A 26,816-nucleotide genomic window follows, 5' to 3' on the forward strand; every position below is an offset into this window, starting at 1 on the left:
CATTAGCCCTATCCACTTTTCACTTCAAAGTCTGACACCTTGTTGTGTCTTTTTCACCCTGTTCCACTCAACCCATTTCGTGACTTACATCTCTGCTTACTGCATCATTAAATGAAATTGTTGTCTGTGATCTTGTTTATATAAAAAATCACATCTAAATTTTCACATGTATAGATTAAAACAAACAATAGTTTCTTCCCTTTGAAGCTTCCACAGAACTGCCCATCTGAATTGTATCAACCTTTTGTTGTCTCACAGGATGATGCATTTCACAGCCTGCCTCCACCATAGTCTTATGATGAACAGTGTAGGCTCAGGAACAAGAGCCTCCACACTGTTGTTGTTCACTACAGCATTGACGTGTTTCATGACTTTTTTCACGAATGCATCAGCAATCTCTCCCTTTCTCAATGTGTGTCTCTTCCCTTTCATACACGCACGCACACACTCTCTCTCTTGCTTTCTCTCTCACTTTCTCACACACACACACACACACACACACACACACACACACACACACACACACAGATTTTCCTCAATCCTGCTCCTATTCCCATGTTGACAGAGATGACAGTTGAAACCACTCCCTAACTGGTTGGCCGTCAAGCACCATTTTGCCCCTGTCATTCAAATGTCTTCACCTGACTCTGTCTATGTCAACCCATCTCAATTCATTACCTCAGGGTCAGAGCTGTTCCATTTCAATTTCAGGATGTCTGTGAGCTTTTCAGAACATAAAAAAGCTCAATATACAATGAAGAATTTTACCTAAATAGGTTTATTTTAAAACAGTATTTAAAGGTGCCATAGAATACTAATTTTTAGGTTTATACTTATATTAATTGTTTCTACTAGAATATTTTTTACATGCTTTAATGTTCAAAAAACACGTCTTTTTCATACTGTTCTTTGCTTCAGAACCTCCTTTCACCCTCTGTCTGAACACAGAGTTTCAGCTCTTGTCTCTTTAAAGCCCCTCCCCCTGAAAGCCCACTTGCTTCTGATTGGCTACTTCCCCCAACACAGCAGAGGGCAGGGGCCTACCGGCACAGCGCTGAATCGATGTGGAGATAAGGCATGCTATGCGAGACTAGGCCTCACTGATTACTGTACAAAAACACAACGTTATAACTTTGTTCACTGGTTTTCATGCCCTCTTGCTGCTCTGCCTCAACTTTTGGTGATTTACGGCATTTGTATGTTACCATTTACTTTAGCAGCTAAATACTGCTAACAGCAGTAGCTGCTAGCTACTCAGTTTGCCGTGCAGCTTGCGGTCCTATTGCTGAATCTGCTCGGACTGGAAGCTTGGTGCCCCAGGGATGTGATGGTCTTTACACCTCTAACATTAGTACTGAAGGTCTGCTTCAGTCAAATTATTAACCATCACATTGTGAAAGATATTATTAAATATTAATGCCATAGATGAAAAACAAATTAATCTTTACACTAAAGTCATAATATTTTTAATATACAGACAAAAATTGTGTAATTATAGAAACAAAATTTCTTATTATTTCACATTTCAAGCAAAAGAGGTTCAGAAAGTAATTAAGAGTCATAATTTCACAAAAAAGCAATTATCCACGTTAATCAGATGGTGGAGTGCAGAGACAGAGGAGTCAGTTCACAGCTCCCTCCCTCTCCTGTGAGTCAGTGAACAGTGGGCTTTAACCCTTTTCTGACACCATTAACTTGTGTTTTGTTGGTTCTGTGCTTGTTGCCACAGTTGACTGGCGGAAAATTAGTCCACTCTTAGCCTCCAGCCACTGCTCTAAAACATGACTGTCAGGCATCTTGAATTTGTTTTTTCTTTGTTATAATTGGTAGACATATGTTCTCATACCACTGTAGATACCAAGATACTCAACATCATCTCATATAATATACTGAAGGAATAAAGGTCAGTAACTTTAGTATAAAAAATCTTATGATAAAGAGGTGTTGATTAATTCATTATTGCGGAAACATTTCCCCTCCACTTTCCTCATTTTGATATATAAGCACCACAGACCGCTCATACTGTGTATGCAACCTTTTTTCTTTTAACATCATGGCTTGTTCTTCAAAACATTGGTTATATTTCTTTAACTGTCTGAATAATTTCACTGTTTTTCTGGTACACAGAAAGAGTAGTTTAGTAGGAAGGACCATTATTATATCCATGCTTTTCAAAGACAGTATTTATTTCACCACCTAGAAAAAGTTATACAACTGGAAGCTTTGACTATCAGAAAACCTTTTCTGTCATGACGCCCGGTGTGTCGAAAATACTATTAGGACTCTTGGCTCAATTGGATTGCAAAGTAATGGAAACACATTTGCTAAAAAGGAGAAACATGTTTTCATATGTAACTAAACACCTTTGCTTGAACTGCTTTATGCAAACATAAAGGCAAAAGGGGATTGAAGGAGAGTTAGATTGATAAATAAGAGATGACAGAAAGGAAGAGCGGAGAGTAACAGGGCCAATCACGCCCCAGTGGTTCTACTAATCATGCAAACAAGGTCAGCGTCCACCAGAGCCAAACTGGCAGGCTATATGCATCTGAGGCATAGCTGTCTCTCCCTTTTGCAGTATTTTCTGCTTCTGTTTCAGTCAATCAGTTGGACATACAGGCAGCTGTCCACATACAGGCTCATTGGAACACTATATATATTAGCTACATTACATACATTATGTTATTTACCCACATTTGATCAGCTGGGTGACCAAAATATAGAAAACTTTTACACTTTTAATGGGATCAACTGTTCCCAGCTTTCCAAATATGAGTATTTACTGTTTGTCTTTGTTTTATGTGATTTTAAATTGAATACATTTATGTTTTGAACAGTTGGTTAGACAAAACAAACAATTCATATACCTCACTTTGGGCATTTTCCTGACCAACCAATCGATAATGAAATAATTGATTTGCAGCTCTATTAATGAGCTCCCCTTGTGTTCTGTACACACCCTTTTCACATCTTTGGAACTTAAGTCTTTTTAATGACTTGTTAAAGTAGTCATGTGGGCAAAAATCGTCCTAATTTATTACTGCTTAACAGCAGCTTTCATTCCAATCAGAATGAGTAACTCCAAAATGACTCAGGATTTGCATATTGTTCATTACACACAGCATAAATGCATGTTTTACTGACAACTCAAATGACAAATGATATAAAACACCTGCGGTTTCAGTTTCATTTTCTCAGGCTTGTTTGTAATCATCAAATTCTCTCTCTCTCTCTCCCTCTCTCTCCCCGTGCTCACACCGACACACACACACAGTTACAGCTCTCTTGACATAGAATCTCATTTTTCCCTGCAACCCTTAATTGGCCAGATTGTAAAGGGAAGACAACGTTGCAGTTTTCAAATGTTAGTGGCCATTTTTGTGTAGAGCCCTGTAGAAAGTATAAGAAAATAATGGGAGACCCAGGAGGCTCAGACATCACGTAAAGTCATCACCCTAGTTTCTGTCTGGGGCACTATCCACACAGACACTATTCAGTATTCAGTATTTTTGCCTGTTATAGTGGTATATAATAAGCCTAGGCACAGTTCGGACACCAAGCCTTCATTGGAAGCCTTTCATAAAGGGGATGTATTAAGTCATACTGCCAAGTTATTTTCTTCTGCTTCCTTTGATCCACAGTTGAAAAAGGGTTAATTTTCGCATTTCAGTTGGTCTCCTTCATCATTAGTTCTCTACTGGGTTTGCATCATTTTCTATATTTCTCTCTCATAACAGATGTTGCAACAGTGTGATGAAAATGTTTATTATTAGGAAATGCCATCATGTCTTCATGTGAATATCAAGAACCAATAGATAGTGTAACAGGGGTGCTTTAGTAGCTTGCTGGATATTTCCTGAAAAATAATATGATTTGGATAGGTTGTTTAATGAGCAGTTGTCAGTTGGAAATCAGGACTATGATACAGAATTAGAAAGCATGGTTGAGTGTAGTTTTAGTTTGATCCTCTGTGTTCTACTGTTTGTGGAAGAGTATCCACACCACCACCAGCAACATTTAGCTTTGCACCAATGTTACAGTGACAAGCAGTGTACTAGTAGCCAGAAGTTTGTGATTTCTCAAGGAGGATTTGATTCAGCCCGGGTCCTGACATGGTCAACACCCTGATGACAAACTACATAAATGTGAGAGTCATCCATCACACACAAATACACACTCCGACCAATATTGTCCCAATGCCCTGAAGGCAGAAGCTTTGTATGTGTTTATGGCCTTAAGTGCTGTTGACAGTTGAAAATAAATCCCACTCTCCTTTTCTCCTTCTCTGTGCCTTTCTGGCGATGCACTTTTTCCTTCTCCTTTCCTTTCCCAGTCATCTGTTTCCATCATTCACACAACTGTGCTCTCCCTTTCTGCTTGTTCATTTCATCCTCATTGTGTCTTCCTGCTCTCTCGTTCTATAGCGTTCAATGTAATGAATATTTATTGTATATGCTGTATGTCTTCCTTCCTCTTTGATACCCTCACCATTGTCATCATTTAGGGCTATATGATAAATCAAATTAAATGTGTCAGTTACAGTTTTTACTTGAGCTAGAGGAAGCAAAAAAACAATATTGTTGGCAAGTCACAGCTCTAGTGAATTTAAAATTCAACTCAATTTTGATATCAAACAAACAATTGTACAGCCCTAAAATCAGTTCCTTACTTCTCATCTACCCATCTGCTGTCTGGCAGACAGATGATGAACACTTAATGTTCTGCTCCTTGTTCTCGGTACAAATGCCACAGCCCCTGCTTTGTCCATTTGCCAGTGAAACGCTTTCTGCATGAGAGAAAGGGGGTGAGGAGAGGGGTGGGGGGTACATGTGTCTCGGGGCCATTTTCCTAATACAACATGTGTACAGCTGTTTTCAAACAGCTTATCTAATCTAGTTATAATGAAGTAGTTGGGTATAAAGGATACATAAGCTAGAGCTACTAGGTACCTGTGTGTTGTTCCTGTTATGGTGAGTGGAAAAAATTGATGTGTATATAGTACAAAGTATGTTTGTGTGTGAACGCATGCAGAAATACATGTATATGTGCATTCAAGTGTCATTAGCCACGCCTGCACCCCTCTCGCTGCATGTCAGAATGGTGTTGGTGATGGAGAGGGGGAAAAAGATAAATCTTTCCCATGGCTCTCCTTTTTCTTTGGCTTTGTTTTCTTCTTTCTCTGTATCCTCTGTGTTATATTCACAGCAGTGACTGTGTACATGCTGAGTGGAAACCATGAGCTCTACAAGGATCATCTCTCTCTTTCTTCTCCCCCACCCACCTACGGCAATGGACCATTAGTAGTCACCACACAGCAGCCTGTTCCAGTAGGTGTCTGTGTTGATTGCACTGGTTCTGTTCCAGGTATACCTGTTTGTCAGGCTGTGTGCCTGTATGTATACCTCAGCTGTGGATTCTGGTTAGGCCTTGGTGATTACCACTCAGTTCTATTCATAAATAGATATTTGTAGCTAATCCTTTAATTAGAGCAAGAGGGAGATATAAAGAGATGTCATTTGTAAAGCCTCTAACATTATATTCAGTATGGTCTATATTCAAAAACAGTGCTTAAAGAGGTGGTATTATGCTCATTTTGAGGTTCAAAATCTTATTTAGGGGTTGTACCAGAACAGGTTTACATGGTTTCATTTTCAAAAAACACCATATTTTTGTCATTCACCCCGTGTGTTGAACGCTTCGTTTTAGCTATGGAGTGATGCATCTTGCCTCTACAGGATCTTTGTTGAAAGTTGCACATTCGCAGTTCCTAGTTAAAGACTACTAGCCAATCAGAAGCAGAGAAGGGCGGGTCTTGAGAAACCAGTAAACACTGCTTTGGTTCAGCTGTATAAGTTCCCCTTACCAGCTTAGCGACATGGACTGGAGCAAGAGTTTCAGAGTGGTGAGTTATTAATCTGTAACAAATGTATCTTTCATCCATAAAGTTTTAACTGAGCTCTGTCTCTACATCACAGTAACAACTTTATGTCCATTGACTGCTTGGAGGGTAGCTAGTGTTTGAAAGGGAGAGGGGAGGCAGCAGGCGGATGTCTTGTCACTGTGTGCTACAGCTCAGAGTAGTTTTCCACCAGTGTCTTTGAGGGCGTGTCGGACTAGCCGATTGGCAGGTATTATAACGCGTTTTGATGTGTCGTTACAGGAAGGAAAGAGAAAAGGCAGGACTACAAACAAGCTGTTTTCAGGCAGTTCAGAGCAGTTTTTTTCTGTGGGAGACGGGACCTCCCTTTGGGGTGGACTTTGGGCTTTTTCACTTTGCAAACCTATTACATGCACAAGAGACATATATAACTCCAAGCCAAAAAGCATAATATGACCTCTTTAAATCACTCCATAATCCTCTCCTGTCATTTTGTTGTAACCAAAGTCATTCACACACAATGAAGTTTGGAAATTACAAGCCTGTGTCGGCATTGGTGTCACACTCGTCTTTATATCTGTATACTATATCTTTAAAGTATGTACCCTTAAATATATTCAATACAGTTTTTCATCAGTGGCATCTCTTTAGCAAAAGCAATTCAATGTACATTGTTTTTGGCCTCTAAAGGCTTGTCTATTAGGAGTGTAACAATGCACATATTCGTGTTGAACCGTCCGGTATAAAGCTTTTGGTTAGGTATACATTACAAACGCAACGATTTGTTGGACTAATCCTTTTATATTTGAAAAATACAATAGAGCTTAAATTGTGTGAAATATAATGTTCTCAGTGCCACAGCAATCAACAAGGCAGCCTAAATGACATAACAGGCAACGTGCTGTCTGCCCCTTCCACCCCCAAAGAAAAACACTCTTTTCCAGTCAGGAACGCTGGGAAGGCACGCTACACTAGCTAGCTCGTTGCAATATAGAGCCATTTTGGTTTCCCTGTGAATTACAAGGAGGGTGGCTAGAGAGTGGATAACAAAAACAAAAAAAGGCATGTCGCTTCTGCTACACGGGAATAGGTTACATCAGTGGGATTACTTCAAACATGTAAATTAATTTACGCCAATATCACCCCACTGTTTCAATAGGCACAGGGAAACAGGGCAAAAAAAATCACTTTGGCGATTGGTACATTTAGCCAAGGATATGAGACTCTACGCTGTAGTGGAAAATGCTGCTTTTACAAACATGCTTAATGTAATTGAGCCCCATTACACTATTCCATCATGAGTCTATTTCAGCTAGACCATTATTCCTGCTTTGTACAAAAAACAGAAGCCCAACTAGAGAACCAATTGTCCGAAGCACCAGCTGTTGCTTCTTGTCTTGTGTATTTGTTTATAACTACTACAATGCTACATTCCATTTTTTTATAAGGAGCTGCTAAGAATACACCCCAGCAGATGGGTCAGGTATAGCTCCATCATTGTTCAAAGTCTGTTTGACACCGCTGTGTCATATCAAACCAAACAGTGAATTTTGTGAACCATTACACCCTTATTGTCTATGTATAGTTCAGAAGCTAGTGCCCATGGAAAATATAAAACATGTAATACATGTTGGTACACCTCATAGGAAATAATGTACTGTATGCAAGAACCGTACTGCTGGGTCGAGCTAACTTAATTACTTAGCTTTGCTCTTATATCAGCATGCACTTTTAGATTGCACATTTAATATGCATCACATACACATTTCATTATAGTAGAACTAGAGATACACACCTGACAATAGTGATGAACTGTCTTGTTATGATTTCGGTTATTATACTTGTATGAGTAATTTCACAGTAAACCATTAGCAAACTACCTGTTCTTTAGATCTTTAGCCACAAACTAACTAGCTGTGTTTCCCTTAATTAGAACATGCTGTGGCCCAGTGCATAATGGTCCACCACCAAATAAGCATTAATAAAAAAACTACATTAAACATTCATTGAAGCTGCATTTTCAATTATGCAAACATCTCCATACCCAGCCTTTCTCTCATTGTGTTTTTAATGCCAGTGCCCCTGAGAAGACATCGTCCCGCCCAAAAACTTGTCACTGTATTTAATATGCTCTAATTGGCAAAAGACTTTCTTATCAAACACTTTGCCATTCCGGTGAATTTGGCACTATTAGTTGATATAATGATAATTATTATACTGGTAAAGTAAAAACAGTGCAGCGTTTTTCTTCATCATCCATCTACAGTAGCTGAACAAGATTATTGTGGCAGACCAGTTCTAAATGTGTGTATGCTGTTCACCAGGATAATACCCCAGGATCTTTCCGGATATGTAAGCTGGTTCTCCTCCTGTTATCTTCCTTCTGGGCTTAGAGATCTCTGATTATGCCCAAACTCCAGCAATTCCAATAACAATGTAAGCTGGCCTCATCACCAAGTGGTTTGGCAGATATGAAATCAGTGCAAACAGAATTTGATTTGTGAATGCCCAGAGCTATAGCCTAGCATCACTGAAGTGACTACAGTTATTGTAGTGAATGTTTTTGGAGCCAGGTTTCAGGCCTACTGTACTCTGTATACTTTGTTGTAATTCTTGCCCTTACCTAGTAGTGCCATCACCCCACCCCCACCCCCCCTCTGTCATGCCATATCTTCTGTTTACTGTATTTGCATGTGTGGGAGTAGCCTTGATTGAAGTCAAAAGATCAGTTTTCTGTAACACTGTAATGAGCGGTGTCTGCTGGTGTGAGAGAATGGATTCATGCATATCAGTTAACCTTCGGACAAAGAGACTTCTCCATAGAAAGACCGCATCTTCATAGGTTTGCCGTCAAAGCTGTAGCTTCACTGGCTCAGCTAGTTTGGGAGTTGGAGATCAGCAGTCTTGATGAAGTCACTGTCTCAACTTAATGAACACGTTATCCATCCGTTATCCAAGTATTTCCATTTCAGTTTTGATAACCTGCATTTATATATTAAGTGTTTTTTGCAAACAGTGTAATTTATTTGGAAAAACATATAGGATCAGTCACGTTTGCACTCATTCGATTTTACTTCCTATAAGAACTTATCTCTCTCCATCTGAAAATACAGCAAGTCTCTCTAGATCGGGTCTCGCTTAAGAATGAGACCCCGTGTCTCAGTGAGATTACCTGCATAAATAAAGGTTACATAAAGTTGCGCTAGTCATTATTTATTATGCCTTTACTTTTGCAAAACACATTTCTCTCCATTCTAAATAAAAACATGGATTTTTGATGTAGATTTTTCTTTTTTTGTTCAGCGGGTGTATAGCAGGTTATGTTTTTCTGAGTTTGTTGTGGGTGGTGTTGTAGAATATGATATTTAAGTGTACTTCCCGGCCAGACTATTTACTAATTCATAATGAGGCAGCTACAGCTAAACGTAACTATGATTTAACTAACTTTCCGAAGCAGTCAGGAGACACAGGCACGCTTGCCTACATACCCCTGCTCTTGCACCCTGTTTTATATCTCCTGTCTGATCAATGCTAGCACCAGACAAGAGCACCAACGTTTCCCTGATTGTTCACAGACAGAGGGTGTTACATGCTGTCATGGTGCATTGTCTTTTTCCTGAAGTTATTTACTTGTTTGTTTTTCCCCCTCGATTTCTTCTTTGTTCCTGTGTTTGTCTTGTGTGTGTTTGCTGATTGGTGTTGTGATAATTACAAGTAGGATTGTGCCACAGGCACTCTTGTATGCTCTGATGTCTCACACTGAGTCATTGTTCTCTTCATTGGCTGATGAAAAAAGACAAACACATCTAGGTGTATTTTTTTGTACATCTGATTGTTGTAAATAAATGGCACAACTGTGCAAGTTTATAATACAGGTGTGTATATTTTGCTCTCATAATCCTTCAGTGCACATCTAGATAAAGAGTGACATTTCATTTTATTTACAGTATATTTTAAGAAGCCAATAAGTCGGTGCAATTTGATCAGACATGTACTGATAAAATACAGTGTGGTGCAGTATGATATAATTATTCAGATCTTTAGTTCCGTTTTACTCTATTTATAGTGGAACTATATAGTATAGTTTTCTCCGAGTTGCAAGAAATTAATTTCACTGAATCCTGTCATATGTAAGAGAGGAATGTGCAGTAAAATGCCACATTTGAGATGTCAATGGCAAGCATACTATTATTTTTGGAATCTCACATGTTTTTTATAAAAGGAATAATATCAACACACAGTAAGCCAGATAACTGCTTATTAATAATGCTTTGCTGCCATTTTTATGGATGCATTGACTTCCGTAATCAGCCGTTTCAGCCATACAGAGCTGTTTCACAAGTGAATCACGGAGCAATGTTTTTGATTTATTTTTTGTAATGAAAAAAGCAATAATTTGGTAATTTCATCTCTTAGAATGGGTTTTTAATGCCATAGTAACCTGGATAGTTCATGGGAAGTACTTAAATGGCACCCAAGCAAGGGATGGTCAACATATGATCTGAACCTTCACTCATCTGACAAGACTGTCAGATATGAGAGGGAAACACACATAGGCATTATTAGCTGCTTTTTTTTAAAAAAAAAAGCAAAAAACATGCCTGTCATATGAGGCTTTTCTGTTACAGAAATGCCTGCATTGATTCAGCTGCGATTCCCTCCCAGCTTTGCCCTGGTTCAAGCAGTTTGAATCGATGCAGCTGTATCTTAGACATTAAGCCCAGCACATTGATTCTAGTTTCCGTGCACGCGCCTGCCTGTGCGTTCTGATTTCTTTCAATGTGTTATGTACAAGAAAGCTGTGAATGCGGATTTTAAACATGATCATGTACAAATGAGTAAATAACCCCCTAAACCTTCTGTTCCAAATCGGCTCCACGTGTTTCTGTAGGTCAAAGCTAAAATGAGCACTGAACTAGCAAGACAATTTATTTATGTGTATGGCAAGTACTTTTTGCTATTTTGATTTGATTCTTTGACTGTTGGTTCAGTCATGTGTGGATGTGTGCACAGTTCTTTTATTAAGCCTCTCTTTCTGCTATTCAAAGCTTTCAACTTGTTGCAACCCCTCTGGCAGTGTTCCTCTGCCAGCCATTTACAATATTAACCCATTCTATTGTCCACTCAGCCACCGACTCAATAGATGAGACATAGAACTTGTCTGGCGGGAGCATGGATTGCTATGGGCCCCATGGGAGCTCTCACAAGGAATGAGATGGATGACACACTTACCGTAAAGCACTGAACTCTCCCTTTGGCCAGATCTGTTAAGTATGCTTTTGTGCTAAACCGTCAGTACATGTACAGATATTACACACACATGCTTTACCAATAATGGGAGTTTTGCACACATTTGAAAATTTACTCAAATAATAACTTATTTATTGCCTACACAACTACCTTGCACACACACACACACACGTACACTGAGGCCACTGCTGCAAGTCCCATTCAGCTTGAAAGCTATCCCCTGGGTTTTTTTCTAACAACTGGCTACAAAACGGAGCTCCACCATTTAAATGTGCTTCCTCATCTGGACAGGGCATGCACCTCTGTTCGGCCCTCTATTGATTCAACTCAATATGGTCCAGTCTCATCAACACAACTGTCCTTGCTCTACTGATGTCTGTCCTGCAGAGGACTCGGGGTGTGTGATGAACTACACCTTTCTTTAGGCAGATCCATACCTTTTGAGTTGATTGGGTTAATGTGTTCCCCTGAGCCATGATGTGTACCACCTCCTGTTTTGCTGCATCATTTGTCTGCTGCATTGATTAGAGGTTCATTGAATGGAACAAGGCTGGCCGGCCATCACTTCTAAGTGCATAAGGAAAATGGAATAGGCATGCATTTGGCTGCGCGCACTGTGCTGAATGGCTGTGTACATGCGTTTGGCTTCTCTAAATGTATTATTATATGTTCTTCAGAGAGTTGCACAGACCATTGATGCATGTATTTTTAATTGCCAGGCCTGCATGAAAGTTAGAGGAAGAGGCCCTTGGACAGAGGCTGAGCTAAACTAAGCCATGCTGCCCTGTCACTTAATTTGTTTCCTCTCTGACTGCCTCCCTCGCCCTCTCACTGTCTTTCTGTTTCTCTCTCTGCGTTAGTCTGAGTGGTGCTAGCTGACCTTCACTGGGACACAGCCATGACTCTAATTGCATTGATATGTCAGTGGTTGCAGGAGAGCATAAGCAATATTACCCCAAAGCACTGTGGATTTTGCTTTCTTTTCACTGATGACTCACACATACACACACACACACAAACACTTTGCTAATTCAGGACATTCTCAGGCAGTACCTAACTTTGTTATTGTGTAAGGCACAATAAGCCCTTCAGCCATACAGTAGATTGTGGAAAAACATGTAGCGCCTGTGATGTGACCCATACATTTCTGATAGGTTGTTTTGAAGTCTGAATGTGGACTCAACGCTTTCCGCTGTCTTTTCTAATTAGTGAAGTCAGGAAATCCAAATTTGTCTCCACTTAACTTGTGTTTCACAGCAAACACCACAATCAAGTCTGTGAAAGCTTTTACTTTGAAGCAGCTGCAGAAAGTGTTTGCATAATCAGTATAACAACATGGAAAACAAAATTTTTCTCTGCATGCACATGCTTTCTGTTCTCTGCTACTCTTTGTTCACTTTCAGTATTTTCTCCCTTGAGGGATCATACATACAGTGTGGACATTTATTTATTTGTCTTTAATCTAGTCATCGCACCATAGTGTTTTCTGGTCATTTAGACCGCCTCTCACCCTTGTCACCCTAAGCAGGGCAGAACCCATTGTAAAAAGCTACCAATTTTATGTTAATGGTGTTTAGTTATTTATTTATTTCATGTCACCATTTGGGCTGACACTTTGCTTGTTTCTTCATTTTAATTCTGGTATGGGTTGATTCGATCAAATTGTTTTCCTGCCAACTGGTGGGTGGGTTTATGTACACACTCCAACCGACAGGCTTCTGCATGTGTGTGTCATGTTTATTCAACAAAGATTATATCTGGAATCAAGTGAAAGTGTAAAATTAGCATATTGTAAATTTGGTAGATAAAATTAAAAATAAAGCCCCTTTTCTGTTATTTACTTTTCTTTGTTTATCAGAGTTTTGTAATGTTTACCATATTAAGTTATTTGCCGTGGTATTTGTATAAAAGTTATCATTATTGTGTATCATAATAACAGTACTATTTCTTAATCAATTTAGCATGGGTGGAAGGTAACAAATTAACAATACCCCTGTATGTAACTGAGTAACATTGTCATGACAGTTACTCTACATAATTCTACTTTCTATTAAGTAGATTTTTGATCTACTTTTGTAATGAGAACAGAGTGGCCTAGCTGTACTCTGTTATGGCAAACATCCAGATGACAATTCTTTCAAATTGAACCACTCTCTGGTCAATCATCAATATTTGGGCATGTTTATTTATAATATGCATAATATTGATATGTAGTGTTAAGTCTGAATCAAGTATGATACTGGTTAGAAATTGAAAAATTTCTGAATTATTTTGAATAGTATGGAGTGTTAACAGATTCACCTAGTCTGCCAAGCAATTTCCTAAATATGAGTTGTACAGTTTTGAACTAAAATGTAAACTAATCTCACCTATCTATTAGCATATTTATTGTATGTTAAGCTATTTGCATATCTGACAGAGCTTTCCTCAGTGCTGACTGACATGTCCCACCTGTCTGGAGAAATCACATTTTTGAAGGAGTAAATCTCACAAGGCTATTGACTGAACAACATGATGAACTTGTTGTCTGTCAGCATGAGTCATTCTGCTCCTTAAATTTGGTTTAGTTTAACAAAGTGATTGATTAATGCAAATACAAATACTGCGTAAAACCAAGCAATCAAATGAACAACAAACAAAAGAGGCAGCAAATAGCAAGAACAGGTACCCTATGCGAAGAACAACAGAATGTGTGAATGATAGAAACAGATCAAAGGAAGGCGTCAGAACAATAAAATATGTAAAGGATAAGAATAAAACAAATGAAGATTGTTAAGGCAATGTTGAATGAGTACGTTTTCAATTATCATTTAAAAATGTTCACAGAGCTAGAGTCTCTTACAAAGCATAGTTAAAAAGGCTGAGCTGCTGATTTTCTTATTTGTGTGCTAGTTTGTATTTAAAAACAGCAGCAGGAGGGGATCTAAGAGGCCATAAAGGATTATAAAACGAGAAAGAATTAGTAATGTAGGCCGGTACCAAACATTAGGAGCTCTGCTTAAACTGGGGTGATATTCTCTCTCTTTGTTGTTTTAGTTAAAAAGCCTGTGTTCTGTATTTGTTGTAGTTTATCAATGAAATGTTTTGGAAGAGCGGTCAAAAGAGCATTACAGTAGTCAATCTACTGCAAAGAAATGCATTAACAACAGCATCTATAGGAACGGCTGTACCTTTGCAATATTTCTTGAATGAAAGAAAGCTGTCACCTTCTTTATGTTGGATTTAAAATTGAAGTCTGAAAATGATTGTTATGTATATGCTCGATGTCAGCTTATGACACAATAGATCTAGATGAATTCTAGATGAATTGATGCTTAAAGCTTGATAACGGTATTATTTTATACTCAGACAAAGTCTATCCAGGGTTGCTTTGAGCATAGTGAGGGTAAGACTGTTATCAAACAGACTTGCGCTTACTACACTGTCTGTTTCTCAAATGTTGATTAGACCATGTTGATTCTTTCTTCTTTTCATCACTTTAAACTGCCTGAAACTGTGCTGTCAGTATTGGGCTGCATTGCACTCTTTTCACTTTTTGAAAGAAGAAACCAAGTGCTTTTTGCTGTAGGAAGGAAAAGAAGGCTGGATCTCTTCTACCTGGTGGTCTGTGTGATTCCCTAAGAAGAGATGAGGTTGACGGACAGCCCAGGGGTGAGAGTACCAATAAAGAAGAAAAAAAGCGAGTTCCAGACAGTAAGGGAGGAAAGGGAAGCAAATGAGATAACGGAGGCAGGAAGAAGTGTGCAGTTGTTTGAAAGAAAGAGAGCAAAACCTGTGTTGATGGAGACAGGCTGGTTACCAGATGGGTTTTGTCAGAGAGAGAGGGGAACAGAGAGAGGGAAATGGTTAAGAGATGGAGGCTGATGTGGCTGTCTGTAATGCGATATGGCAGATGCGATTTTATTTTTAGGACACAAGGCCCCAGAACGATAGGTTTTATAGGGTTTTGAGTGGGTTGATCTTTTTAAATATTCAACTTCAATGAAATATGGAGCATGACTCCGGGCTGTTTGGAATTCATAAGTCTGTTTGGCAGCCCTGGCCCTGCATATTGAGAGCTGTCAGAGTCGGCCTGAGTGTTAAACACAAGCCCTCAGCTGGCAGGAGAAACAATGCTAAAGAAGAAACACCTCAGAGGGACTACAAAAGAGACAAAGAATGGAAGTCTTCCATTGGAGTTTGAAATATTTAATCACCTTTTGATGTCAATACAGTGGGTGATTCTATCTTGTGTTGCATTATGGGTGCGTGACGTGATTAACATTACCTCAATACAGTGGTGTTGCTAAACGATCACTTGTATATAGACTTGAATATCATTCATAAATTTGCAATATTACAACCAAGTTTTTTTTATACGGTTTTTAAAATGGTTTCAAAACTGATACCAAAGCGATGTTTATATTTTACATTGAGAAATATAAGTATGGTTTGTCTTGCTTTACTTCATTTAACAAAATAAGCCGTGTTACACATTGTCTAAACATAAACAGCAGTACAAAGATTTTGCCTGAATAAAACTGCCTAAAAGTGATACAATTTCATGTTTAAATTAGCAACCGGTCAAAGAATATGTAAACAAAATTGAGAGTCATTTAGTGGTAGTATTTGGCACTTACAGTCATTACCAAAATAGTAATTACATTACGTACCAAATTCCTACTTGTATAAACTGTAATATATGACAATAAATCATATTTCTTTTATTGATTTTACATCTCCCTCCTGGACAAATCAATCCAAGAAAAACAAGCAATGTAAACATGTACGTAAATCCCACTGAAGTTTTTATTCGTATCAATTTAAAACCTCAACCTTAATGCTGAGTTTTGTTCAAGAATGACTTGCAATCAAACACATTCCCTTTTTAACTGCATAGGCAACCATTAGAGAAAATGGCGGTATAAATGTCTTATGGATACAGCTGGCTTATGCAAGTTATCAACTATGTTCTCAATAATCAACTGCAGTCCGTGTGTGTACAACACATAGGAGTCTATCGGTTGTGCTCTGCATCTATCACATAAACTTCTCTTCAGTCAACCAGTTTATTAATCAATGTTACTGACTGATTGGAGGCTAACAGAGAAATGTCTGCTCCTGTCTGTTTGTCTGTCTGCCGCTGCACTTGCGAGTGCGTTTTAGCTTCGTGTCTGGAGGCGTGTGAAAGATCAATATTTTATTCTCCCAGTGTGACAGGTGTACACTGCTGGAGAAAGCGGCTGAGAAAACCCTTAGTTAGTGTGAAGCCACTGAGGGGAAATACATATGCATTAGACTATGACTGCTGGGGATATTTACCAGCAGTAACCACACAAACAACAACAACAGGTAGCAGAGCCTGAAACCAAGACATGTTTAATTCATGCCAGAGGCAGCAGAGTACACTGGCTGTACACCTGTATCAGTGAAACAGTGCTTATTAGAAAAATATGCCTGTGTGTTTGCTTCTGCGCAGTGATGTGTGTCTGTCAGGATGTCTTGCTGTGTTTGTATCTCATGTCTGCTTTTATGTATGTGAGTGTATATGGAGGCCGAGAGACAAAGACCCTAGGATGTGATGCTGTCCTTGTAAGAGGAAACATTCTCAGTCCATTACCCTGCATGTAGATATAATTAGAGTAAAGCAGGAGTAAGAGCCCGGGCTGCTACAACCATCTGCCAGGTGTATTTCCTCTTTGTAATACATGTGGACAGATTTATTTATATTGTAACAGATCATACCTACCTTTCTTTTTGCCTGTTTATTACAGATTGCACATTTGTATTATTGCTGACCATGGCCTAAAGTACAGCAGATTTTTAGATTTAGGAACACATTTTAACAACTTGCACAGATGTAAAACTCGCCAGAGACGGGTAGTGTGCAACACTAAACATCATGTTGTTTTTGCCCCTTCTGAGTTATGTTATGTGGCAGTGCAGTTGAAAGCGAGGAAGGTCATTATTTCTGGAAGATGCTATTTCTAAGCTGGTAACAAATATTAATTTAACTTTTATTTATTTCCCCCCAAAGCAAAGCGCAGTAGTGTGATTTTATCTGGTTTATGTATAGTAAACACAGTAGCCGTTACATTATAATGATGTTAAGTTATATATAATGTTTTATGTGACATTGGATATGTCTGTGTTTGCTCTTTCAGTGACATTCAAACCCTCAATTATGCTCAATTGTGTGTCTATATTAAGTTTATTGAAGATGCGCTGTCTGTCAAACAGTCACCTCCTGAAAAGGCTACTAAAATGAATTTGTCATGTGTAATTTTTTTATTGTGTTTGCATTGTTTATTTTGTTAATTGTATTCTCAATAGAGCATCCTCTGCTGCATGAACCAGTAGTGTATGTAGCGTTGCAGTACTAGTGCCAGGGAACCAGGCTCACTTTTGAGGCATTGTTAGATGCACCAAGGCATGCTAACGCAATGTCATGCTTGGCTGCAACTCACAGTGGCTGGAGTTCACTTAGAGGCAGCAGACTTGAGGGACATCCAGCTCAGCCCCTTCATATACCCCCTGTCGCCCTGGTTTTAAGCAGCAAATCACCTCCTACCCACTTCTCTGCTCACTTTTGTCATGTACACATTTTAATATGACTCAATCATCTCTGCTTAAGCGTGGCAGGTGAACTGTGGTGACATGTCTTTATAGGTATGTCCCTTATGTACACATGCGTACTTGTGCAAAGACCATTGCCATTTAGAGTTAAATAATGTTTACAAGGATGTTTACTATGGATTTGTTTGTAGGTGACTTATCGAGGGTGACCTATAAATGTCAAGGAAATGCCCCCATTCTCTCTTTTGAACCAGTCTGGTTCTTATCCAGGCTTTTCCTACTGTGTTCATAGATTACCTCTAAGGATGTGCTTCACCATCATATTGATTTTATTTTGAACTTGTAGTTTTTATACTTGAAATAACAGGTTTCTTTTATCTCCCAAAAATTATAAAACAAATAAAGGTCACTCTACTTGTGTAGGCTCTACTCAAAAAGCACATGGGCAGCATATTGTTCTGAAAATTAGCTTTGAGCCTTTACAAACAAACTAGTGTTGATTCTGAAGGGCTAGGGTTAGGGCACTGTTTGTCACCACTGTCACTAAATCAAAATATGCGCTTCTATTAGGCATGATAACATAAAGTACAATTAATTATTATTTTTATTTCAAATTGGTTGATTCTCTTCTTTATTAATGTAATAAAAATGTTATCTATCCGTCAGACAATAGTGAGAATTTCCAATCACAAGTTCAAATCATCAAATTGTTTATTTTTATAGTCCATAACCCAAAGATATTCAATTTATGATATAAAACAGAAAAAAGGATGGGGTTTTTTTTTGCATGAAAAAATGACTTCAAAGATAAATTTATTATCAAAATAGATGTTGATTTCTTTTTTGTGTATCCACTGATCAATTTAATTATTTCAGCAATATTCGCCCCTTAATTCCACCAGCTATTAGTTAAACTAAAACCTTCAAAAAGAAATGCCATTTAGATCCCCGGGGCAAAAAAAAACACAAAACATTCAAACCCAGCCATGAATACACATTGGCACAAATCCATCTAAAAGGCTTCTAAATGAGGATGCTTTTCTGCTAACACTATGATCTATTCTTCTGTATTTCAACAAAGATATTTGGGGTTGATAAATATGGGAAGAAGAGGGAGTCAAATCACAGCTCAACAAAGGAAAACACTTTGATATGCATTAGAGCAGGACAGGCTTCAGTTACCTATAACAGTACTGCTTTTCACATTACCCACAGGGATTGTTATAGTGCTCGTTCAACAATCCATCCCCATACCTCCTATTTTCTCTTCCTCTATCTCCTTATTGCTCCTTCTCGTTTTTGTACTCTTAGTCTAGTCCAAATCACAATCATTTCCTCCAAATCATGCCACTGTCTTGAGGCTGTTTATTCTGCCCATCTTGTCATCTTCTCCCCCACCATCCCATTTCTTCCACGGTTGTCCTCGTTCCACTCTCCTTTCATTGCTTGTTGCCTCTCCTTGTTTTTAATCCTGTCTGCTGTTTTTCTATGTGACAGAGAGCTAAACAGACCGTTCGGCACACACGTACAGTTAACTACGTGAGCAAGCAAGGGACAAACCTTCAATGACTGGTGTGCTGCCAGGTAATGATCTTTAATTACAGCCAGCCTAATGCACACAGGCAAGCTAACAAGCTGTCTGCTTGCTTTTACCTTTCACAAGACTCGCCGGGGGGGACATTGGGGCATCACACACATTTATGACACCATACTGTTTCAGCTCTTAAATGTCCTTTATGTATGTTCACACACAAACAAATTAAATCAGAGTTTTCCACACCACAGTACACACAGTCTCACTCTCACATAGAAGGAGGAAGTTCTGAGAGTTCTTTGTGGTCTACTTTTTTTACCCTACAACCCCTGTTCAGTCTGTTGTTGGTCCAGATCTTTCTATTCCATTTATTTTCTTTCCCTTTCAGTCAGTTCTAATCTGAGGTAAATAAAATGGCAAATGCAGTCTGTCAGAGTTTAGCCAGTAATAATAATAGTCATAGTGTAGTCATCAAGCCTTTTAATCTGTTATATTACTACAGTATAATCTTCCTATTTTGTAGCAAGGTGGTGGACAGACTATGATGAACAGGGCTGCTCCAACTAAAGATTTTCCTTGTCGCCTAGTATACGTTAGTTCAAGCCATTAGTCGACAAGTTGTAGCATTTATGATATGCAATTAATTATTTATATATATTTCAGGGCTAACATTATTATTACTGTGCTATATTACACAGACAGATAAAACTGTAATAATGTGTCTTTAAAATATACATTTAACAAAGGGCACAAAGTGAGCCTCTTGTTAACAACAAGCGCTAATGATTCTGAATGTGTTGGAATGCCAGCAAGCAGTTTTGTTAATTTATTTCACCACACTATAACATCACACAAGTCAAGTCTTGTTGTTCAAAACAAAGGAATAAATAACTTCCAACTTCACAAGAACAAATACTCCCAGACTTTTCAACACGATGGATGATGTGTAACGTTACTCACAAATTAACTCGCTACAAACTCGCTCCTCTCCTGCTTGACGCCTCTCCTGTTCCCACCTGAACACTCTGTCTGCGTCGTCCCCGAAGCCAGAGTTTTGGTTGGAGCCGCTGTATATCACCTTAGTACTGTCTTCCCTGTTTTTAAACTGGCCTCCATCAGCCTTGTTGGCTGTGTTTGGTACTGGTCCAGCCGTGTTCACTGGGAGGCTGCTGAGCCTGGTTCCATTGCCCGCTTGCCCGGCTGAGGTTATGCTGCTTATTCCGCCACCGCTCCCTGGCAGCATTCCTGGCTGGGTCACCTGGTCCTGGTCCTGAAAACCCCCTCCTCCTGGTGGTCCAAAGCTCCTATGCTAGAGATGTAAACAAACACTCCCCCCGTACTCCCAGCTCCAAGTCCAGGTAGAATTAGCTAATAGGATCGTTAACTGAGCAAACTAGCTAATGGCAGCTAAAGTTAGCAGCAGAGTTGTGCGCGCCAGTAAGTGAATTCTGGGTGTCAAGAGAAAAGCTGCATATATTTGACCTGATCCTTGTGCAGTAAACTGGGCCCAGGTGTTCTATTTGTAGGTGCAAAAAACAGGGCAAATAGTTATCAGTAGATAGAACATGCAGCAAACTGGCAAGCCAGTTAGCTGTGTTGTGATTTATGGCGGGTGTAGAAGTGTGTGTTTGATCTTGCTTCAACTTCAACTTGTTGTGTCAATCACTCCGCAGAGAGAAAAAGTCACTTCACTGTCTGAGTCTGCATGACTACTCTCTTCTTAAAGTGATCAAATACTGCAAACTTCATAAGAGTGGAGAGAAGGGGAGGGAGTGAGAGATGAGAGGAAAGGCTCATCTGCATCTGTATTTGAAGTGGCAAATGCAAATGGACCAAATGATCTGACAAGAGGAAAATGTGAATTCCTCTCTGCAGCTATTTGCTGAAAGGAAAAAAGGAAAAACTCATTTTTTTCTAATGGACAGGGCCTTTTACATTCCTACTAAATGCCATCCTATCAGACATTTAATAAACGACTATGGTTTAATCTTGAAATTCCTGGTGATATTCTTAAATTGTTCAGAGCAGCGATTAGTCTGTTTTGTTTGAGATTTTCTTTGTTTTGTGCTGCAACCCAAGCAGTGTCAGTAGCTGGTTAAAAGGCTGTGGGCTGTGAGATTTACAGTTAAAAGACAGTTTTCTCCAGCAAAGCTGAGAGCAAGAAGAGACACAACAAGCTCAGTCTGCCAGCTCTTTTATCATTGTTTTTCTTTTCCACTCTGCCTTCCAGCAAAGTAAAGGACAGCGGCAGACTGAGGGGCTGTGATAGACTGGTAGTTTAGCAGAATCGCATTGTGTTCATGTTTTACAGACATTGGAAAATACCAATCTCCAGGCTTTCTCATGTGTTGCCTGTTTTGCTCCAATCTCTTAACAGCTCTTCATGTAGATGAGTTCATTGTCACCACAATGGTGGCAGGCAATGTAGCTTTTACAGTCAGGGAAAGGAAAAGGCAGGCAAGCACTGCTGCAGTCCAGACTTCACTTTCTGTCTCTATGCTGAGGCTCCCTGCCTCATCCTGCCTGCCTACTAACTTCTCAAAAACTTCAAGAGAGCAGAAGAGGGGAGGGGAGCAGAGAGATGAGTAAAAAGCTCATCTCCTTCAGTCGAAGCAGCAAATATAAATGGAGCAAATGATCTTACATGAGGAAATGTGAACTCCTTTCTGCTGCTATTTGCAGATGGAATAAAGGAATACCTCTCACACTCTTTTCTTATATTGGACAGGAAAAGTTTTCCAATGAACTGCTATCATTATCTAGGTGTAAATATATAACTGCTATGTATCGGAGTGCTACTGTGCCAGAAAGCAGTGGCATCATCAACGTACTCTTTATGGAAAACAGCATGATACAAGAACAATAAAGCGCTATCTGTAACATTGCCAGTAGGAGCAGTCGACCCGAGGCAAGCTTGCAACAAAGCTAGCAATATCAACCAACTCCTCCCCGGTCAAAGGCAATAACTGAGGCAATAAGCTATTTTATTTACAAGGACTTGTACCCATTTACTGTTTTTCAATTCAGATGGATGACTATGACCCTGAAATTGAGGGAAACAGTACCCAGTTGCCTACATTTAAGTGAAAAATGCTTCCTTCTTGGGGACTGTACAAAATTTTGCCCTTTCTTATTGTTATTGCTTATAGGTCTTGGGGCTTGAGGCTAGCAGCTCAAGGCTACATTGGCTGCTACTAGCATAACGCACCCTAGCAAAACACCCTAGTCTCTGAACTGTCGGTGGTGGAGTTGAATTGTGGATAATGTTGGCACCATCATTTGACGTTATGACATTGAAGAATTTTCGAAATAAAACACAATATCTCTGGTTCTGCTGCATCGATTTAGATTTTTTTCTTCAATCTTACAAGAATGCAATGCTAAATCTGTGTAGTACTCTTGATTTTGTGGCAGTTGCACACATTTTTAGGGGGCTTTTTGTAATCTGTACTTGAAATAAAAAGTGGGAAACGTTTTTAATTATGTTATTGCCAGTCAAAACGAAAAGACTGTAGAAATCAAGTTTGCGCAGAATTGAAATGTACTGATGTGTATCTGTGATCTGTAGCGCATCTATGAATTTTATGTCACGTATCTAAATCTGCATCAAATTGTCTGAGAGGCATAAATGCACGCTCCTACCATCACACCATGTGTTCAGCAAAAAGACCGGTTTTGTCTGTGAATGCCACTTGAATCGTTCTCTAAAACCAGTGTCAGTTGTTGGTTAAAGGAGGTACCACCTGTGACATGAGAAATGGCATACGTTAAGAGGCTAGCGAGGCTTCAAAGAAAGGGGCAGCTACGTATCAGACGGGCAGAGAAGCACTTTGATCATGTTCGTCACTAAAGGCTAGGGCCCTTTAGATAAGAGGTCTCATTGAAGTGTGTTTTTAAAAAAACCTATTTTGAAGTGCAGACTTAAAGAGTATATGTATTTCTCTATATGTTTTTCATATATAATCATTAAGAATTCATGCAGAGAAGAAAACTGTTAAATGATAAGTTATGCTAAGAAATGCTAAAATAAACGTCAATTCAAAGATGTGCATGTTTGAATTTTGTCAAAAACTGTCTGATAATACCCTCTTCTCTCTCTCCAAGCAGACAGAACTGGTGTCAGTTTAACATTTTAACAGAAGTGTAAATAAGATATTAAAATGCAAATTGCTGATACCACAATTGATAATTTTGTCAACATGAGCTCTGAATTTTTGAGCGTGTTATTTGTAAGGGAAATGTGTGTTTGTGGGGCATCAGCCACGATCGAGCAGAAAGAAACAGGCATTGGGGGTAGATGGTTTTTCAAGGCAGAGGAACAGGATAGGGGAGTGCGGTGCAAGAAGTCACCTTTTACAATTGAGACTGCAACACAGGAAGAGAGCAAAAAGGGTGGGTTAATGAGAGGAGAAATGTTCAGTTATAGCAGCAAGGCAACACACACTACTCATGTCACCCTTTTAAAATCCCCCACTGCCTCTTATTTGCCTAACATGGTTTTGGGTTTTGTGTGTGTCTGTGTGTGTGTATGATCTTTGGCTTTCTTTGCTTAATTTTGCAGTCGGCTCCTTCTTGTCTGCCCCCCCCCCCCCACCCTTATCCTTATTTATTTGTCAGAGGTTGTGTTCAGGGACGTTCCTTGTCATTCGTCAGCGTGGCCCATAAAACACACTGTCATGACTGACTGGCCACGCTCCAAACTCATTACCGATTGGCTGACAGAGCGGGTCGCTCTGTTCTGCTCTGCTGTGTTTGACTCCTGTTTGCCAGACATTTAATGCTCAGGAAACTTTAAATGTGGTGGTGTCTTTCCTCGCGCCACTCCTCTCAGCTTCACGCTCAAGGTCATATGAATATGGATTTACCCTCTCCTTCCAGTGCACACATACTGATGATGAAGTCTAAGATCTACTCAGAGGGATTATAATTCAGAATGTAGGTCTGATCTGGGCTGTCGCTCTGTTCCACTGTCTGTCTCGGTGTGTGTTTTAAGTCGGAAAACAGAGGGGAGGGCGGCAGGCTGAGGAGAGAAGAGAGCGGTGGGGGGGGTTTAAGAGAAATAAGAAAGACGAAGAGGGCTACTGCAGCAGCAGAGAGCTGAGATGAAGAGCAGAGGAAGGAGAATGGATGATAATGGTGGAATTGGGAGGTGGAGCTGGGTGGGAGGGTATCATGTAAGAGAAAAGAGACTGGGAGATTGGAAAAGGGTGACGTACAATGATATTGAGTTTCTGTTGAGGTTGATCAGCCATATCCATTTCATCATATTGAGCTTGCTGTATGCCACAGTCTGCTGCAGAAAATTTGTCCTCATCAGTGTGTGTATATGCGGTGTACGCTTCCATGGTGTTTGTGTGTATTCATCTGTATTCACTGTGTACAGTGAGCTCATGTGTATATATGTGCCTTTGCTTTGTCTTGCATGTGCACATGCGTACTAAAATGCTTGTTACATTCTGATTATTTCTGTCATTTTGTATTTGCTGCAGAATGGCATTTCGTATTCCCTTGCTTTGTTTTGTTTTTTCATCCTTTCTCCTGCTTTATTTCTTGCTTGTAATTCAATTCAATCTGTAGTCTGATGAACCCCTTGCTTCCATTCATTTAATGAGTCAGTTGGGCATCAACTTCTTCCCACTCCCCTCCCTCATTCTCACTGTTGTGCTCACTACTTTGTCTCACTGTTTTTTCTACTCACAGAAAACAACAAGGCACCTTTACAAAGGTCTCGCTCTCGGCAGAATATAAATGCGAGTTCAGCTGCGGTGAAAGCTCCCCCTGCCAAGGAGGCCCGTAACGAGTCTGAAGACCATCCATCTGCAGCCCGGGCCAAGGCTGCTGCGTGTTCAGAGTCAGGCCGCAGGTACAGGAATGCCCCGGGTCACAGCTACTGGCTGGACAGAGAGAGGGTGGTGGAGAGAGAGATGGTTAAACCGACTGGGAAAGAGATGGAGGTGGAAGCAGAGCATCCAGCCTTCCACCCGTCCACCACTGGTGCTGCGGTCAGTAGCTGTAGCACCAATGGAGAGTCGGACGTAGAGGCTCTCCTGGCCAAACTCAGGGCTTTGTGAGGATAATTTTCACATTATCTCTAAAATGACATACATATGTAGCTTACAGTATGTTTGCACTCATACATCTTAATGAACTCTGAATGTCACCTAAAAGATTTTCCTTCAACAGCTTCGTAAATAAGCTTTAATAAGATTTGTCAGAGATAAATAATAGCAGGGCAATTATAACAATAAATAAATAAGAAAACAAGGACTTTTTTTGAAGCTTTGTAGAAAATAAATGTGTACAAAACTCAAATTGAGGACCATGCTTTTGACGCTTGATGGACAGACTTGATTACAGACTTAAAAAATTATTTTCTGAAAGAAAATTCAGGCAGGTAGAGCACTTGTAGTTGGTCATGCTTTGGCCCACAGAATATCCTCAGAGGTTACTTCCTGAAATAGAGACTGATTTCCAGATGTTATGGTTCATGGGAAATACTTACTCATATTAATGTCACATATTATAGTTCAAACAAGAAAACACAGCCAAATTGATTCAGCAGAGTCTCTACCTGATCGATCCTGTAAAGTGAACTGCCAAAAACCTTTGGCTCTCATCTATATATTCCAGACATATACAACATACCTTTTTGTCTGACAGCAAAATATGCAATGTTGCTGAGCACTTTCTTTGTAATCCAGAAGTATGCAATATTAAATAACAGCTATATCACATTTAATTTCACATTGGCATTTCTTAGAATTGCCTCTACTGTAGCTTTTATTTTACATTCCTATCATCTTGTCTTTTCCAATCTGTATTTTAGTTTTTAATTACATATTAGTTATTTTCATATGCATGGTATTAGTCATGTACAATTAAAAAGATTTTGAGCTTATATCTGCATTTATTACTTTTGCGTATTGATTTTTCTTTTTTTTGTCTTTTTCATTCCTTGTGGGGTAACACAGCTTTTATATTAAAACCACTTACCTTATTGTTTATATTTTCTATAAAAATGTAATCCGCATTCTATAAAACTATAAAAAAATATATATGAATATACACACACACAAAAAGGATACACACGAGTTATGCCATATGATCTTTCACAGGTTACAACAGTAATAGGAAGTCATTTGACAAGTTGATTTTGGTTGTACTAGTCTGTTTTGTCTGACATTGCTGGTGAGAACATTTACACACTGTGAGATCGAGTCTGCAAAAAGGGAACAGTGTCTAAGAGTATTATTGTCAAAAAAGTTAATCCAGTTAACCAGAATTGATGCTGTTTGTTCTCCTACACTCCGACTGAAATGACTCATATCTTACGCATAGTTGTCTCATCTTTACAATAAAATAAAGCCCAAAAAAAGTGTTTTGTTGTGTTTTTCCATACATCACAAATATTTCAAACTGAAATGAATGCATGTCAGTGTTTGTGTGGCTGTCATTTCTGTTTGTTTGCTGTTTTGTTTTTTTTTTTGTTCAGTGTTGCTTAGTCATCGTAATTTAAAATTTAGATTACATTTACTCAGCTGTTGCTTTTATCCAAAGCCATGAGCAGGTCTTCCAAGCACAGTGTAACAAAGAGCCATA

At 39.2% G+C, this 26,816-nt stretch overlaps 1 protein-coding gene across 4 annotated transcripts in view; it reads left to right on the forward strand.

Annotated features, from left to right (window-relative positions):
* Window positions 1-26,595, forward strand: part of LOC119889958 (protein diaphanous homolog 3-like) — a 183,561-nt gene extending 156,966 nt beyond the window's left edge. For all 4 annotated transcript variants that reach the window (XM_038700908.1, XM_038700906.1, XM_038700907.1 and 1 more), the window contains one exon: window positions 24,918-26,595. In XM_038700908.1, coding sequence (XP_038556836.1) covers window positions 24,918-25,288 — 371 coding nt within the window. In that variant the 3' untranslated portion in view covers window positions 25,289-26,595. The remainder of the gene's footprint in view (window positions 1-24,917) is intronic.
* The last annotated feature ends 221 nt before the right edge of the window (window positions 26,596-26,816 follow it).

This window comes from Micropterus salmoides, unplaced genomic scaffold (genome assembly GCF_014851395.1).
Source record: "Micropterus salmoides isolate LMB-PRFRI ecotype aquatic unplaced genomic scaffold, ASM1485139v1 Ms_hic_scaffold_6, whole genome shotgun sequence".
Lineage (NCBI taxonomy): Eukaryota > Metazoa > Chordata > Actinopteri > Centrarchiformes > Centrarchidae > Micropterus > Micropterus salmoides.